Here is an 18,482-nt window from a genome sequence, read left to right as displayed (position 1 = left end):
CTGGACGCAACATTGCATTTTCCCCATACACCGCCATTATTTCATGCTAAATCTTGGAACAAGTCAGATGTTTCGCCCACAAAAACTGTACTGTTCCACGTACTACCTCGAACTTGGGGTAACATTCTAGCTGATATGCCATTATGAACACTTGCTTCTACATGACTGTTGCCGCTACATCAACGAAGCTCACCTATCAGGGGGCAAATGATATGAACTCCATTCCGAGCAGGCACCACATTTGTTGCGCAATTATACCAAGAGATGGCAGCAGGTGTAACTTATTTTTTGAATGCCCCTCGCATATGGGACCACGCTCAAGGTAGTGGAGAACAGTCAAGACCTAGGGATAATTATGCAGTCAGTTCAGACAGGCTGCTAGGATTATTCATGGGGGTTCTGTCAATGATACTGGAATTTTTCTAGCAGGGACAAGGAGATGATTATCCCATTATACAGGGCACTGGCTAGGCTCATCTTGAGTACTACATAGTCTGGAAACTTCATTTTTGGAAAGATGTGGATTAGTTGGAATGGATATGGGAAAGAACAAGAGGATTAATCAAGGGCACATTGATTAATGACATCTTTCATGGCCTTGATTAATGACATCTTTCATGGTACTCTTACCATGAAAGATGTCATTGATGCAAATTGCAACACTTAAGAGCTAATCCACTTGTGATGAAACCTGATTGAAGTGTTTAAAGTTTAAAATAGATTGGATAAACTGAATGCTGATGACATTCTTACTGTTTCTCAGTCAGCACACATTAGGAGAGACAAATTTAAATTGAAAAGTGATGTTGTGCAGAAATTTGCTTTCAGCCAGAGGGTAGTTGATTGTTGAAACTTACTTCCATCTGGCTTTTTGGAAGTAGGTAGTTTGAATAAGTTGAAGGAAGAATTAGACAGATTGTTATAAGGAATAAACAGAAGAGGATTTTTCCACCTTTTAATAAGCTTGCTTCCTTGCATCATTTGCTGCTACTCATACTAATCACAAATATTTACAACCTTCAATATCTTTCACTGTCAGTGAAGCAGAGACAAGTCCTTATCTCTGCTCCATAAAATACCACACCAGACATCATACCAGGTCTCATCATAAAACTAATTCCTAATCTCCTACATAATGTTCATTTTCACTGCTCAAAAGTTTTATATGTTGCTGATTTGTTATGCTTACTCTTATTTTTCTACTACTCTTTGCTTCTTCCATCATTAGGCTTCCCAAATACCTCATCATCATCAGCCATTTTAAATCCACTGTTAGGATGAAGGCCTCTCCAGCAACTTTCCAGTTCCTTTCTGATATTTTGCCATTTTATATCAAGCAGACCAATATGGTTTGTCTCTTTCATTCTTGTGTTAACATTAAAACACCTATACTCACTGATCTGTTCAATTCTCTCTCCTCCTATTTCAGTATTTAACTTTCACATTTCTCTTCTTAATCTCATAACCTTTATCTTCTCAATATCTATTCTCATTGCAAGCCATTCACAAATTTCTTTTGGCCTCTCTACCAATATTTGCAATTCTTCCTCAGAATTTGCCACTAGTGAAATATCATCTACAAATCTAGCACTCTAGATAGCCTTTTTCCCATCTTCACCCCCATACAATTTACAATTATCTCTCATCCATATTTCCTTTATCACAGATTCTGGTAGTATTAATATCTCTAAAAACTTTCACATCTGACTGTATATACAAAATATATATTCAGTTTTTCAGCAATCTGTACTAGATAACTGATATTTTGCCATTTTATAACAAGCAGACCAATATGGTTTGTCTCTTTCATTCTTGTTTTAACATTTGCTAGGTATTCTTTGTCGTTTTTCTTTGCATTCTTAGTCAAAGACTTCTCATAATCTATATGCCCAACTGCTTGAGTAACTTGATTGTGATTCCACATTCACTACAATACAATTTATAAACATGCTTGCATTTTATTCTCTGCCACTAAGTTCATTTAGCATATATTTTCAATGAAAATTAGTAAGTTTTAGTTACAGAAGTCTGATGTTTTAACATTTATGTCTCAGCTTTTTTTTTTTTTTTTTTACTAGAGGGCAAATGAGTATACAGCTATTAATTTTAGACATAATAAAAGAGAGATTTCTCAAAGGTTCTAATGAGCACATCCTGTTTTGGTTTAAGACTAGTTTAAATTATGCATATAATTGAATTAAGTATACCTAACAGTTAATTTAAAGGGCAAGTTAATGTTATTCTTTGTTTATTTCATGTTCTTTTACATGTCAATTTTCAGTTAACCTTTGTTATTTATTTGTGAATTTTGAATTTAAAAATAATTTTGCATTTTAATTCTTCAATATTTGCTTTAGCACACCAGTCCCCACTTGTCCATGCCTTGGTGACTGATGAGAGGAAAGCATCTAAAAAGTTAGTATTTATTTAATTTTATTTTTTATATATTTTTACATAAAAATTACACAATTGCATAAGAATTTTTATAATTAATTAGTTTCCCCACTTTTTTTATTTATTTTTTATTTTTTTATAATTTTAATGTTTTATGTTGAGTGCTAGCAGAAAAGGCTGTATCTCTCTAACTGCCCAGGGTAAAGAGTGCAGTCTGTCTTTGGGAAGGTATCACCCCCAGGGCAGACTGTAATTGCATTTCCCAAACACAGACACGTACACTCTCTCCCCCATATGCACACAAGGACATCTTCAGAGTGCACATGTGCAAATAACCTGTGTGAGGTGTGTGGGGGGACTTGGGAATACACTGTTAAGAATTAGGAATCTATGAGTGGTGTGATATTTGTTTGGTGCTCAAGTATGGTAAGCCAAAATCTAATTTAGTCAGGTGTGTTTTGGGGGAAAGATCATACTGGATCATTCAAAAAAATCAGGGGGGGTTTACAATGGCACATAAATAGCACCTTTACACATGCAAATCCCAACAGGGGCTTCCCCCCCCCTCAATGTAGGCACATGTAAGTAGTGGGGGACCTACCAATAATGCTGCTCGCACTCCAGCTTCGTATCACTGGGAACCCATGTTTATTCTCCATAGCTAAGTTCTGGGCAACCCTTCCCCCATCTCTTCCATCATGCAGTATGATTGATGACTTTTGAAGTTATGATGACCATCGTGGCGAGATCCAATCTTCCTTACATTTCGAGTGTACAGCTCTAAAACGGTGTTTGCAAGCTGGTCGCTAGTTAGTACACTGGACCGAACCTATTGGTAACTCTCCAGGAGACTTCCAGAACAGCTAGTGTATAACCTTGCTACCTCTACTCTGCCAGATATGACTGGAGGGAGTCCGAGTAGTGTATGTGTGTGTGTGCGGGGGGTCATTGTCGAGGCTACGTTATGTCAAGGATCTGGGTATATTCTTGCCATATTCAAAAATTTCATTACTTCATACAGCATGTCCCAACCACTTTTTTTCTTACTATTGAATACACCATGAATTGTCAAACTAATAGAGTAAGCTTATCTGCAAAAAGATCTAAACCTCCCAAACACTTCCTAGTTCATTTCACAAATATACGTGGACTCGATTCTAATCTCAACGATGTCCATTTCCACTTGCAGTCTGCCAAACCCCCATGTACTTTTTCTGACAGAATGTATGAAATCCTTTCGCTGTATGATTCCTTTCGCCTCAAAGGTGGTACTTGTGCATATGTCCATACCGATATTCCCTATCAGAGACTTAGTAATTTGGAATCTCCTCTTTTCGATCTTCCTGGCTTAAAATCTCTACCATTCTCCCAACTCCACTAATCACTTGAAGCTCTTTGACTTCCTCTCTTTGCAACTTGACTTTCTCCAGTCCAACTTTCCTAACAGTGAGCTAATTTTCCTTGGTGATTTTAATGTTCACAACTCCAGCTGGCTTCCGTTTTCTAGTCACACTGACCCAGCTAGTCGAGATGCTGAGGCTTTTGCAATTACTAATGACCTTGCACAGATTGTTCATTTACCTACAGAATAGCTAATTCTTGTTTACCTACAAGAATACTATAAAATCCTAACCATACAGCCAACACGCTTGATCTTTTTCTCACAAACAATTGTCGAAGTGAGAGGTCCTTTACGCACCTTAGATCACAACTTGGTGATTGTCTCTTCTCCAATGGAGCCTTTATCTCATGGCTATTCCAAACCTCGTATTGTTTGGCATTACAAGAATGCAAAATGGGATGCCTGTGAGATTTTTTTTTTTTTCCGTGGTCGGATTACTGTTTCAAACCTTCTGATGTCAACGTTTGCTCAGATCGTGTCAGTGAAATTATTCATGCAGGAATGGAATCCTTAATTCCACAGTCCACCTTAAAATCTCGTTCTTTATCTAAACCTTGGTTTTCCAATAAATGTGCTAAGGCTGTTCAAGAGAAGAACATTGCATATCGTAATTGGCTTGTTTCTAATTCTTCAGTTTCATTTTCTGCCTACACCAAAGCGCGCAACAATTGTAAAGCAGTTATTAATCAGTCCAAACAACTAGAGTTTGAACAGACTAAGAGTAGAAAACTTGCTTCTTGCCCTAATGGTAGCCGAGCATTTTGGTCGCTTGCCAAAGCTATTGGCCACAACATTTGCCCATCTCTGCTTCCACCTCTGTCCAAACCAGGTGTTTCTGTAGTCACTTCAGCCAAGAATAAAGCTGACCTGCTAGCATCCCATTTTTCTTACAACTCATGTATTAATGATCTTGGTAAAACACTTCCCACCATTCCTAACACGCTCCATTCATTGCCTCCTGTTGTCTTCTGTCAAAAGGATGTCAGAAGCATTTTGACGAATCTTGATGCTAAGAAAACTCCATTGTCCCAATGGTATTTCTCCACTTGTTCTCAAAACCTGTGCTGCAGAACTTACTCCTGTTCTTTGCCACCTTTTTTCACTTTCTTATTCCAAAGGTGTTTTTCTTTTTGCTTGTAAATGTTCTCACATCCATCCAGTTCCTAAAAAGGATGACAAATCCCTCCCATCCAATTATTGTCCCTTTGCAATTACTTCTACTCTTTCTAAAGAAATGCAGAAATCAGTTAACCACCAACTCTTAAACTACCCATAAACCTTCCGTCAGTGTTGATCCACTGGTGATATTCTGGCTTATGTTACCAATTTATGGACAAATACAATGGAAAAGTTTGGTGAAACACACGCAGTTACTCTTGACATCACAAAGGCTTTCGATCGTGTTTGACATAAGTCTTCGAAACAAGCTTCCATCTTATGGTTTGCCAACTGTTTTTTGTAATTGGTTATCCAGTTTTCTCTCTGACCACTCACTGAGGGTGATGGTAGATTGCTCTCTGTCTACTAACTTCTCCACTAATGCCGGTGTCCCCCAAGGTTCAGTCCTTTCCCCCACTCTTTTCCTCTTGTATATTAATGACCTTCTTCCATTGACTGGAAATCCTATCCATAGTTTTGCTGATGATAACACATTGCATTCCACTTTCCATTTTGAGAAACCTTACCCTGCTCAATCAGATTCAACTTCTCGAAAATCTGCTACCAATTTCTTAAATGCCGAACTCCAGTGGGGCAAAGACAACTTAGTTGATTTCAATCCTTCTAAAACTCAGTCTTGTCTTATGTATCGCAAAAAGGATTATTCTGCTGTTATGCTTCTCTTTGGGGATTGCCCTGACTTCTAATCTCTCTTGGCATAAGCACATTACAAATATTGCTTCCTCTGCATCTAAAAAAATTTGGTGTTCTCTTTCGCTCTCGGTGTTACTTTTCTTCCAAACAGCTGTTCACTCTGTACAAATCGCAAATTTGCCCTACCATGGAATATTGTTCCCACGTCTGAGGTCATGCCCCCAAACCTCTCTCGGGCTTCTTGATTCCGTTCAGAAGAGGACAGTTAGGTTAATTAATGATTCATCTCTAACAGTCTCTCCACTCTATGTCTCATAGACGTAATGTTTGTGCTGCATGCCTCTTCTACAGATATTTCCATGGGCACTGTTCTTCTGAATTGGCTTCTATAATTCCCGCACTCTCTTTCAAAACAGTCCGAACACGTGCCGCCACCAGCCAACATCAATTTACTGTTCAACTTCAAACTCACAGAACCAATTTTTCGTCTTCCTCATTTATTCATTCAACTTCCATTTTCTGGAACAACCTTCCTTCATACGTATTTCCTAAAAATTACAGTCTACAGAAGTTCAAGTCCAACATCAACAGATATCTTCTTTTGTCTTCTCAACCTCCAGACCAAGCACGTTACTAAGTACTATAGGTTCTAATACCTCTCATGTTTAGGGTTTACATAAAAAAAAAAAAAAAAAAAAAAAATAGGGGCATGTGATGCAAGAAAGCAAGCTTATGCAGCATCAGCCAAAAAAAAAAAAAAAAACCTCCCATTACACCCCTCCATTCGTTACAAATACCTGTCCAGCTCAGCCTTAAATTAATTTAGGCTATCAACCTTCACAACAAAAGATGGTAGTCTGTTCCACCAATCAACCACCCGCTGGCTAAAGGCAAATTTCCACACATCTATTCTACAACTGTCTTTCCTCAATTTGAATCTATGCCCCCTCAGGTTCTTAATCTTAGTAAGAATCCCATCAGCATTCAGCTTGCTCAACCCATTCAAGGCCTCATACACCTCAATCTCACTCGAGTAAATAATACGAAGGTCTTTGAAATAACAGAAGAGTTGAAAAGGCAGTATGTACTGTAACTTAAGAACAGGTTTGAGCTTCTGCAGACTGCTCAGTACTAAGATATTGACGAGGAATATTACAACTTTCTGAAAGTGATAAAGCCCAAGAAACCTCTAGGTAAAAAGAAATCCAAAGAAGAAAAAATTAGTCAAGGAAGACTTGTCTTGATGAACTGAAGACGACAAATGAAGAGCAAGATAAACACTGACAAGGAGAATAATTGAGTATACTGAGTTATGCAAAGCCATTATAAAGTGACTCAGAGAAGACATAAGAACATTTAACACAAGAAAAGTAGAACAAGCAATAAGGGAAAACAAAGGACTTAAATCAGCAGCCATGAGCAGTAATACAGAAAGACAAATGATACTGAAACTGAAGAATAGCAATGGTGTACTTATAAATATAGAAGGCATAATTCAAATAGCAAAAGACTACTATAGAGAATTATACGAGAAGCGAGGGAATGATGCGAGCAGTGGGGAAGATGGATCGCAAATTAGTAACACATACAACATACCTGATATTCTTCCTGATGAGGTAGAACATGCATTGAAGAAATGAAGAATCAGAAAGCCCCGGGGGAAGATGAAGTTACTGTAGAGTTGTTAAAATTGGGAGGAAGAGACATGACACAAAAACTGGCAAGAATCTTCACAAAATGCATTAGAAAACGTGTGATTCCTAAGGAGTGGAATAATGCAATCATAGTTTTGCTGCATAAGAAAGGAGATAAATCAGAATTTGGAAATTATAGACCAATTATCCCACATTACTAACATTATGTTAGTAATGACCTTTGTTAAAAACAAGGGTCATTACTAACAGATTAGAAAGAGTACTTGATGAGAATCAAACGAAAGAGAAAGCTGGCTTTAGAACAGGATTCTCAACTAAGGATCACCTTCATATAATATCACAGCTAATGGAGAAAGCAAATGAATATAAAACACCATTATGCCTGGCATTTTTTGGGATTATGAAAAGGCATTTGACTCCATACAGCATAAGGCAATGTTTCGGGCACTGGAAAGACAAGGCATAGATACCCCGTATATTATGATTTTGAAGAAAATATATGAGAACGCCACCTCCTTTATTAGACTAGACAAAGACAGTAGGAAATTTAAAATTGAGAAAGGAGTTCGACAAGGAGACAGAATATGTCTAAAGCTGTTTACTGCTGCCCTTGAAGAAGCTTTCAGAAGATGAGAATTGGTCACAGAAAGGAGTCAATGTGAATCTCAAACTGGCAGCCCGTGGGCCGCATCCGGTCCCCAAAGCAATTTTACACAGCCCGCGAATACATTTGAATTATGTATTTGTAAATACGGTGCTTGTAGTTTTAGAGACATAGAGATATGGACTGAGCTTATGTGCGCGACTGCCATTGAAGGGAAAAGAAATAGAATGAATAGGTTGGAGCTTTGTGTTTGTCACTGTATGCTTGTGAACAGTTTTTTTTCGCAGTTGAAAATTAATAAGTCTAAGAAAAGAACCCGATTGACCGATGAGCATCTACATAAAAGTAAAATTTCCAAACTTATTATAAACTTACACACACGCATCACATGTAACACCAGGTTATAAAGAAGTGGTATCTATACATTAGGGGTAAGTACAGTGCAATATATATATATATATATATATTCTCTCTCGTTTTGTTAAAAAAAAAAAAAAAAAAAATTCCGGCCTGTCAGCTGCTTTCAGATCATGCATTCGGCCCGCATACGAGACCACTGACCTAAACCATTTACGATTTGTAGATGAAATTGTGGTCATATGCCACGATCTCAAAGAATTAGAGGAAAATCTTAATCAGTTATGCACAGTTAGTAAGGATTTTGGACTAAAGATGAATATGGCAAAAACAAAAGTAATCATGAAGAAGTATGGCACAGAAAGGGACATAATGATTGAAGGAGCAGTAATTGAAAAGGTGGAGTCATACAGTTATCTGGTACATACTGAGGAGCAATATCCCAGTTTGTCTGAAACAAAATAATGAACCGATGTGTATTATCCACCATGACTTGTGGAAGAGAAGCTGAGAACTACACAGCGAAGAATGGAACGAATTATATTGGGGATCAGACTGTTAGATAAGAAGAGAAACACGTGGATTAGGCAGCAAACTCAAGTAATGGACATTCTTATCAAAACTAAAGAACTAAAATGGTCTTGGGCAGGACACATAGCTCGAAGACATGATGACAGATGGACTAAGAAAATAACAGAATGGTACCCAAGAGGAGCTAAAAGAAAACTTGCAAGACAATGGCGGAGATGGATAGATGAAATTCGTGAGTTTGTGGGTAGTAAATGGATCGCTATTGCACAAAACAGAAGGAACTGGAAAGTTGCTGGAGAGGCCTTCATCCTGTAGTGGATTGAAAATGGCTGACGACGACGACGACACCTCAAAGGTGTCTATTCTACAGGCACTGCAATTTGCAAAACTTAAGCCTTTCTTGGTTCTTGGTAAAGAACCAAGAAAACTCCTTTATTTCCCTCACCAATCTTGTTGCCCTTCTCGTTCTAGCAACTCTACATCCTTCCTAAAAGGAGGCCTCCATACCTGTACACAGTACTCTAGGTGTGGCCTGACCATTGCCTTGTACAACAGGATAATTACCTCCCTGTACCTGCTCTCTCTCCCTGGCACATGGGCTGCCAGCGCAGGTCATGGAGTCTTGTCAACTTAATTTGTAAGTGGCCAACTTAATTTGTAATGCCATCTACTTTTTTCCTTCAAAATGTGCCGTGATCTACCATATCAAAAATTTCATTGCAGAAATCGAGGGATGACTGTATATTTAAAATTCGTGATCGACCGAAATTAAATCCATGATCGACTGGTAGATCACGATCGACTCGTTGGCCACCCCTGTTATATAGGAATTTTGCTAAGACTCCATGACCTGCCCTGGCAGTTCATCTGCACTGCTCAACAAACTTCATATTTGACTGCACAATTATCCCCAGATCTTTTTCACTTTCCACTTCCCTGAGTGTAGTACCACAGTTGGTACGTTTCTCTTTGGTTATTGTTACCCATATGCAGTACTTTGTATTTTTCAGTGTTAAACTTCAGTTGTCACTTCTCAACCTTCAGTTGTCACTTCTCAACCCCTTTGCTCAACTTTTGAGTAGCATACTATCTCTACTGTCGTTAACAATCCTGCCAACCTTCGTATCTTCCTCAAACTTGGACATTAATCCTGATATACCTTTATCAATATCATTGATGAATATACAAAACAACAATGGATCCAGCACCGAACCTTGGGGAACTCCACTAATAATATTTGTCCATGAAGAGCAGTGTCCGTTGGTTACCACTCTCTGTCATCTCCCACTCAACTATCCCTTCATCAAATGTAGCAACTTACCTTAATGCCATAACTTTCCAATTTGTTCAGCAGTCTTCCTTGTGCAACAGTATCAATAGCTTTCCTGAAATCCAAGATTTCAAAACTATTTTTGACATTCAGTTCCTTTGTGACCACATCATAGTATCCAATCAAATTGGTCAGACAAGACCTCCCTTTAACAAACCCATGCTGTGTGTGAATTATTACTGCAGTCATGTCTAGATGATCCTGCAATGCTTCTTTAACCAGTGACTCCATTATTTTCCCCAGAACACAAGTTAAACTAACAGGGCTGTAGTTACTTGTGTCACCTTTTGAACCCTCTTTGTGAATTTGTGACACATTTGCACACCTCCAGTCCATGAGGACCTCCCCTGAGTCCAAGGAAGCTCTCATAATTATGGCTAAGGGTTTGCTTACTTCCTTTGCTACCTCCTTAATATAACTGGATAGATCCCGTTCACCCCAGGTGCCTTCCTTATGTTTAACTTCAACAATTTCTTCTCTACTTTGTTCTCAGTTATTACAAGATCACTTAGCTCCCTGTTACAGAGTTTGATAAACTTCTGGCATTACCCTCATTGAGTAACTCCTCATGCGAACGTAGATGCAAAATACTCATTCAGTTTATCAGCTACCTGAGCATGATCATCAATAGTCAACCCATCTCTGTTAAGTGGTCCAATCTGATTCATCCTTTGCCAAAGTTTTCTCGTAATCTGCCTTTGCCTGCGTAACCGCCTTTGTGACTTGATTACAGACAAGCTGATATCTACCATAGGCTTTTGTTTCACCTGATTATTTATATGCATCCCATACATTTTTCTTCTCTGCCACAAGCCTTATTAATTCATCTGAAAATCTTTTAAGCCTGAACCTTGAACAGTATTTCTTTGTTGGAATGAAAAGTCTAGTAGCCTCCAAGATTAAGTCCCTGAAGGCTTCTCATTTAGAATTCAACATTGGTAACATCATCAGTTAATCCCACTGTACAGAATTTAAAAACTGTCTTGAGACCCCTGTAGTCATCACCTTTACAAAAGCAAAAGCCCTTCCCTTTAGCCTTGATGGTAGTTACATCCTGAAGTAATTCCCATATCAGTACATTGTGATCACATTCACTCAGTGGTTTCATTATCAGAAAATTCCTAATGCATGAATAGTCACTGCTGATGATCATATCAAGAGTATTACTCCCTCTTGTTCTCGAACATGCTGCTGTAGAAAATGTCTTCCAATGAATCCAAAAAAGTCTTGCTAGCGTGGCAGGGACCTACCCACAAGTTCGTCAATATCTGGAAAGTTAAAATCCCCCATTATAAGACATTCTGATTTACTGGACCACTCTATTTCTCTGCACAATTGCTCATTATACTCATCAGATTCATTAGGCCTATAAAACACACCTACTCTTATTTTTCCTTTCCCAGTGCTTATGTCACACCAAACAGACTCAACACTGCATTGTCCACCAACATCATTTGGATGCACTTCTTTAGATTTTGTGTTTCTTAACTCCAACAGCATAACCCTCCTCCTTTCCTGTCCTTTCTGTACACATTGTACTCCCCTAATTCCAATTCTGCACTGCTTATATCTGTTTGACACCACATTTCTGATATCCCAACAATATCTGCCTTTGATGTCTTGACTAGCATTTCAAGCTTATCAAATTTATTAGCTATACTCCTACATTGGTGTACATGCAAGTATACATGCACCTGTTTCTACTGGGCACCTCTGTAGTCAGGTGGGTAGGAGCAGCAGTGCTTAGCACACGCTTCTTGATTAGACCGGGGTTCAAGCCCGTCACCACTAAATACGGAGGATGCGGAAAGGTCAGGGAATGACCACCGCATATCCTGGAGCAATATGGCCTTAATTGCTAATGCTCCTAAAAACCAAATAACAACAACAAGAACCTGTTTCTACTCTTAGTTACCCTAACACAGCCCATGTATTTATTTGTTCCACTGTGACTCCCTCCAGTCCTGGAAATCTCCATTGCCTTGCTTTCCATGCTGCTGCTCATTCCATTAGAAGCAGTACAAGAATCACTTTTGCCTCTGCCTGCAGCCACTGTTAACCTTTTAGTCTGTGTATCCCCCCCCCAAAGCTAGCAGTTTTCCGACCCACCTAACACTGCCTCGATAGCTGCAGCAAATATTCTTGCACCCTTTCTATTTAAGTGCACCGCCATCCCTGTAGAAGCTATCTCTCCTGTCGACAAGACACAGACTAGGCTGAAAAAAATTCTCCCCCTTGAGCCTTGCACAATCTCTCCAGGGACAATTTGATCGACGAGTCTCTCATCATATACTCCCTCCTATCGTGTCTGGGCAGAATTACAGACACTTCACATTCAGCCCTAACTCGCAACTTTTTTCAACATTGACCTGTACTTGAGTAAATCTGCAGATCCCTTACTCTTAATGTCATTTGTTCCAACGTATACAACAATATCACCTTTAATGCCCTTAAAAGATGATATATGCTCTACAATGTCATCAACTTTTGCCCCTGGCAGACATACCCTGGTCCTGTTCCACCTATCCTTCTTGCATAGTATATTTCCCATCTCCCTAACAATAGAGTCTCCAACAATAACTAGTTTCTTTGGGACTAGTGCATTCTTTCTTGGAGATTGCGTCTGTGTTGCCTGATGCACAGGAGTCAGCTCTGCCCTTGAGCTGTCCTGCTTTCCACAATATGCAGCCCACTGCATGTTTGCCGTGGCTGCATATTGTGGAAACTCAAAAATGGGGAACCTGGTGGTTGACGGTGACCCTACCAATTTGGCCCCTGCTTCAACAAGATGGGTGGTCCTGGGATAGCTTGCCCAGGATCATTCAGCTAGTGGGTTTGCCTGCAAAGGTCATCTGTGTCAATGCCATGCCCCTACTCTCATGGTCCAAGATACAGGATTAAGGCTGGCAGAGGTGCAGGTGTGATATCCAGGTAACCCTGGCATCCCACTCCTGAGCACATTTATTGCTTGCCTAGTTGTGGGGTCCTATTTGGGCACCATGGTGGGTGGAGAGCACAGACACCAAACCAAATTAGGGAGAAAAAAAAAATAGAGAGAGAGAGAGAGAGAGAGAGAGAGAGAGAGAGAGAGAGAGACGAATACCGATAATATTGTTTCTTCTGGGGGACCCCAGTATAGTCCCTATCGGAAAATCAAAATGAAGAAACAGATAATGCCAGTGTAGCAAAGAAACATCAAACTGAAGTTGTGCCAAATCCTATTCCACCTTGATTATTCATTCAACAACTTAGAAATCTATATGGGAAAAGGTCACTCTTTATCCTGCAGAGGAGTTAGCAGGCTCACCTAAATCAGTTAAAAGACTTCATTCCGAGCAGGCATTCTAAACAACTTCAATCAGAGGAATTCCGATTACCATGACACCACACAATGTTAAATTCATCAAAGAGATGTCATTTTATAATGGGTCTCCTTGAGATTTCTGAGGAGGAAATCTGCTCCGAACTAAAGCCACAAGGAGTGATAGAAGTAAAGAGAACTTTCATACATTGGGATGGGATTTTAGTACATACCAGAAACCTCATCCTTACCTTTAATTCTCCTAACTCAGTAAAAACCAGCTATATATGAGAACCGTTATGAAAGTAATGCATAATGTGGCACTATAGATCATTTTTCGTGTCACTAAGTGGTCACTACCAGTCACTAGTTCAACATATTGAGTGGTGGTGTGTGATCGGTGCCATGAGTGCAACACACAGATAGTTTAAAATGGTAGATGTTAGTATACGTATCAAGCAAAGAGTGGTGATTGAATTTCTTACCAAGGAAGAAGTGATGCCTATCGAAATCCATGCACATCTCAAAAATGTGTATGGTGACAATACTGTAGATGTGAGTACGGTTATACATTGGGTAAGACACTTTAACAGTGGAGAAAGTGACATTGTTGACAAGCTCCAAAGCAGCCAGCCAGTGACATCAGTGACAACAGACAACAAGAGCTGGCTTGACAGGCTGATCAGAGAGGACCGCTGCATCACAACACACAAAAATTGCGATGCAGTAGGCCCTGAGGTGCCAAGCGAGTGATCATAGCGATATTTCCAAAGTGATTTGAAAGCATCTTTTCTCTAAGCGACAGATTATAGAGATTGTTAAAACCCTTCCTTTATAAAGTTATTTAATTTTGGCTTTTTCTAAATAAAGAAGTAAGCTTCGTATCAAGGAAGGAAAGACACCTTTCTTTTGTGTGTGTGTATATATATATATAGCTTATATATATATATATACACAAGTGACCCCCACTTAACGCTGATAATTCGTTCCGGAAAAACAGAGCACTAAGTGAATCCGTGCTAAGCGAGCGCCGCATTCCCATAAGGTAACATATGTATTTATGAGTTGCGGTCGGTGCCATAGGATATTTCCTAATCAATAATAAACGGTAGTGAAAAGATGCACAAATGTCGGTCAAAATATTTAATATTCAAATATTTGTACATGTAAAATATTCTGCATTACATATGTATATAATTATGTGATAAATACTTACGTATCAAAATTAAACTTTAAATTCCGATTAAAATCATGAATTTAATTGATCTAAATTGATTTAATTTAATTGATGAATTTAATCAAGAAAAATGTGTCGATTTTGGGTTGAACTTTGGCCCTCTTCCTAATTTAAAATTAATATCCCTTAAACTAAAAGGGGTATTAATTTTAAATCCCCCGCAGCGTTACCACCCAACAATAAAGCCAACTGATCCTTTGCCACTTTGAAACCTGGCATGTTTTTTGTTTCTTTCAATATGAAACTTCTTTTAGGTATTCGTTTCCACAAAAATCCTGCTTCATCTATGTTAAAAACTTGTTGAGAAGAACAACACATAATATCGCCCTTCAATAATTTTAAGTTCTTTTTTGAAAGTTTCGGCTCCTTAATCTGCACTTGCGGCTTCTCCATTGATTTTAAATCTATTCAACCAGTCCTTGCTAGTTTTAAATGGTTCCACATTTTTTTTTTTTTTTAGGTGAGTTTTCTTCAGATCATCATATTGGCTAATCTCTCTCTCTCCTTATAACATTTAACTTAAATGAATTTTGCATTGGATGTTATCTTCAATAAAATTAGTTATAAAGTCTTTCCATTTCAATCCTAATAGCCGGCCTAGCCCTAGTTGCTTGCAGTGGAACAGCTGTCTTTCCCACTGCTAAAATTAATTTTTTATTTTTTTTATAATTGTTCTTACAGTTAAACTTGCAAGTTCTAAATTATGGCACATATCTGCTTGTCTTTGACTGGAATCGATTCGCTTCAAAACGTCTAATTTAATTTTCAAATTCAGTCTTTTTCTTACATTTATAGTCTTCATTCTGCGCCCAGATGCTGTTGCTTTTTCATTCTTATCCGCCATTATTAACTCTTCGACAAGTAAACTGTCCATTATGCACGATGTCTAATACTGTACTGAGTGATGACTAGACTTCGGATAAATGCATATAACACAAATATTACAAGCAATATACTTGATCATTTTTTAAAATGTTGATCTCGGAACTACATAGCAAGTCACTGTACTGCAATTAAATTAGTGTGCGAGAAAATACCACTGAGCATGGGAAACGTTTTAATGCTGTTTTGCTATCAATTTTCAAGCTATCGACTACATCAAATGAAACGATTTCTTTAAATATGCCAAAAGTGCAATCTGTAAAAGAGAGTGATCTGTGACAGTATTATAATCAGATACGGGTTATAATATAAGAACAGAGTTATAGCGAATCATCGGAAAGTGAACCGCATTATAATGGCCTGCTATATAACCAATTTCTCTAACAAACTAACCACTAATCTCTTGTCGCTTGGTCACTGATGGCACCACTCCTGCCTCCACGTAGTGGGGCTGGTAACCTGAGTATGAATTCAATACTCAGGGCGAAAAGGAGCAATTATAGATCCATTAATGTCACCAACTGTAGAGCCTACATGCTCACATGAACTTAAGTCATCTCAAGCAAAAATAATCAAAAAAGATGATTCTTCACATGACCTGCCTGCTTTTTTAATTATACACTCTTTATTAATGAAACCTCTTAGTAGCTTATCTCCATTTCTTGTGCAGAAAAGCATAGAGGCTGTAGCAGGTACTCCCAAAAAATGTCAAACGACTTCGCTCAGGAGATCTTCTTTCTTATAGAAACTTCCAATCCCGGTCATTCTAGACAGCTCCTGAAGCAAACAACCTTTGGAAGTCTTCCCATTTCTGTAACCCCACACAGAACATTAAACACCTCAAAAGAGGGTCATTTCAGAATGGGATCTGCATAATGTTCCTGATGAAGAAATTGTTGAAGAACTTGAGGCACAACGCGTCATCAGTGCCAAAAGAATAATAACCAAACAGGATGGCGTCCTTACACCTACCAGAAATGTTATCCTTACTTTCAACACACCAAATCTTCCTGCATCAATTAAAGCTGGTTACCTTTCCTGTAAAATCTGTTCATATATTCCAAATCCACTCAGATGTTTTAAATGTCAGAAGTATGGTCATTCTCAAACAGCATGTCAAGGTAAGGCCATTTGCCCCATGTGTGGCTCGCCAGACCACTCGCATACTGAATGTTCAGCAGCAGTGCCAAAGTGTCCTAACTGCCAGGATGCTCACCCTGCATATTCCAGAACTTGGGAATCATGGAAAGAAAATACTGAAATACAAAGTAGAGAAAAATGTCTCATACCAAGAAGCAAGAAAACCGATATTAAACGTGATGCCACCCAAATCTTATTCTGATGCAGTCAAAAACACTAAAGAGTTCTCAACACAGATCACTGTTACAATTCCTCCTAAAGTATCTCCTTCTTAATGGGCCAAAGCTTTCCTCACATATTGACAGTGACAAAGAATACGTCAAATTCTGCTAATACAAAGCCAACCAAGCAGCACCAAGACAATGCCCCCAAAATAAAAGAACTGGGCGAAGTATGGAAATTGACGAGAAGTTGGATAATGATGATTCTGTTTTCCTACTACATGCAGAAGATGAGATGGATATTGCTCGTCCAGCATTTTCAAAATGAGAGAAATATAAACAGGACTGAGGGAAAACAAAGCAGTCAGACTAATCCACCTAACCTAAAATAAAATAATGAAAAAAATCATTCAATGGAAGTGTAGAGGCCTAAGAAGCAATCTAGATGAATTAAAATATTTAATGCACCAGCATGATCCTGCAAGCATTTGTCTACAGCAAACATACTTATCATCAAGTTATACTCCCCACTTCTCAAGATATACACTATACAGATGGGACAGATGTTCTGAATCTCCAGCAAGAGGAGGAGTAGCAATTCTAATTCGTAGAAATGTACCATCTGAATCTATTCAGATTTGCACCACTCTGGAATCAGTAGTCATTCGAATTGTTCTTGGCATTACATTCACTATTGTCTCTATTTACATTCCACCAAACATTTTGTGTTCCACTGCAGAACTTGATGATTTACTAAACTAACTGCCCCAACCTGTATGCCTTCTTGGTGATCTAAATGCTCATCATCCTTTGTGGGGTTCCACTAACATGGATCGGAGAGGGCAGATAATTGAAACCATACTTGACAACTATCACTTAACACTGCCGAATACTTGTGTACACACATGTATTCACCTGCCTACAGGATCAAGTTCAGCTCTTGACCTGTCCATATATTCCCCATCCATTTATCCTAGCCTTGATTGGATAGTATTAACTGATCTTCACAACAGTGACCATTATCCTATAATTTGCAAAATACAGATGGATACAAACTATGCCTCCAGCCAAGAAATTACATGTAATTTTCACCGAGCGAACTGGGAAATGTTTTCTAAAATAATAATTTTTGATAGTCACTTAATCCTCACTACATCTATTAATAATGCCACTAGGCGTATAGTAGGAGAAATACTTGGAGCTGCTGCCAGCTCAATACCAAAAAAGCAAACATTACCAAACAAAGATATAATGGTTGGTGGACAAGAGATTGCTTTCTTGCTAAAAGAAAGCAGAATAAAACATAGAACATTTTTTGCCAAAATGCTACAATGTAGAACCTAATCAACTATAAATGTCAGAAAGCTGAATCACGCCAAATTCGAAGAAAAGCAAAACAGGATGCATGGATTCGATTCACTTCTACCATCTGCAGAAACACTGACCCCAGAATAATCTGGAGAAAGATCCGTATCCTCAGTGGAAAGTATCAACAAGTTTTGGCCTCAATCCCATCTTGGAAAGGAATGGATATATCTTCTCCGATTAATATTGCTGAGGCATTAGCTGAAACATTTGCTACCACTTCGTCCCCTGACTCTTATGAAGACTCATTTAGCCGCACAAAAACATCTATGAAAAAGTATAAAGTTAACTTCAATACAAACCAATCATAT

The 18,482-nt window shown here is 38.6% G+C and overlaps 1 protein-coding gene across 3 annotated transcripts in view; it reads left to right on the top strand.

Annotated features, from left to right (window-relative positions):
* Crag (DENN domain-containing protein Crag) overlaps positions 1-18,482 on the top strand; it is an 878,555-nt gene that overhangs the window by 789,892 nt on the left and 70,181 nt on the right. For all 3 annotated transcript variants that reach the window (XM_090389072.1, XM_090389068.1, XM_090389077.1), the window contains one exon: positions 2,358-2,415. In XM_090389072.1, the coding sequence (XP_090245198.1) occupies positions 2,358-2,415 (58 nt within the window). The remainder of the gene's footprint in view (positions 1-2,357; positions 2,416-18,482) is intronic.

Source organism: Mastigoproctus giganteus, chromosome 2 (genome assembly GCF_048544385.1).
Source record: "Mastigoproctus giganteus isolate SK-2022 chromosome 2, ASM4854438v1, whole genome shotgun sequence".
Taxonomy (NCBI): domain Eukaryota; kingdom Metazoa; phylum Arthropoda; class Arachnida; order Uropygi; family Thelyphonidae; genus Mastigoproctus; species Mastigoproctus giganteus.
Note: the sequence above shows the minus strand (reverse complement) of the source record. Positions and strands in the feature narration are given on the sequence as shown.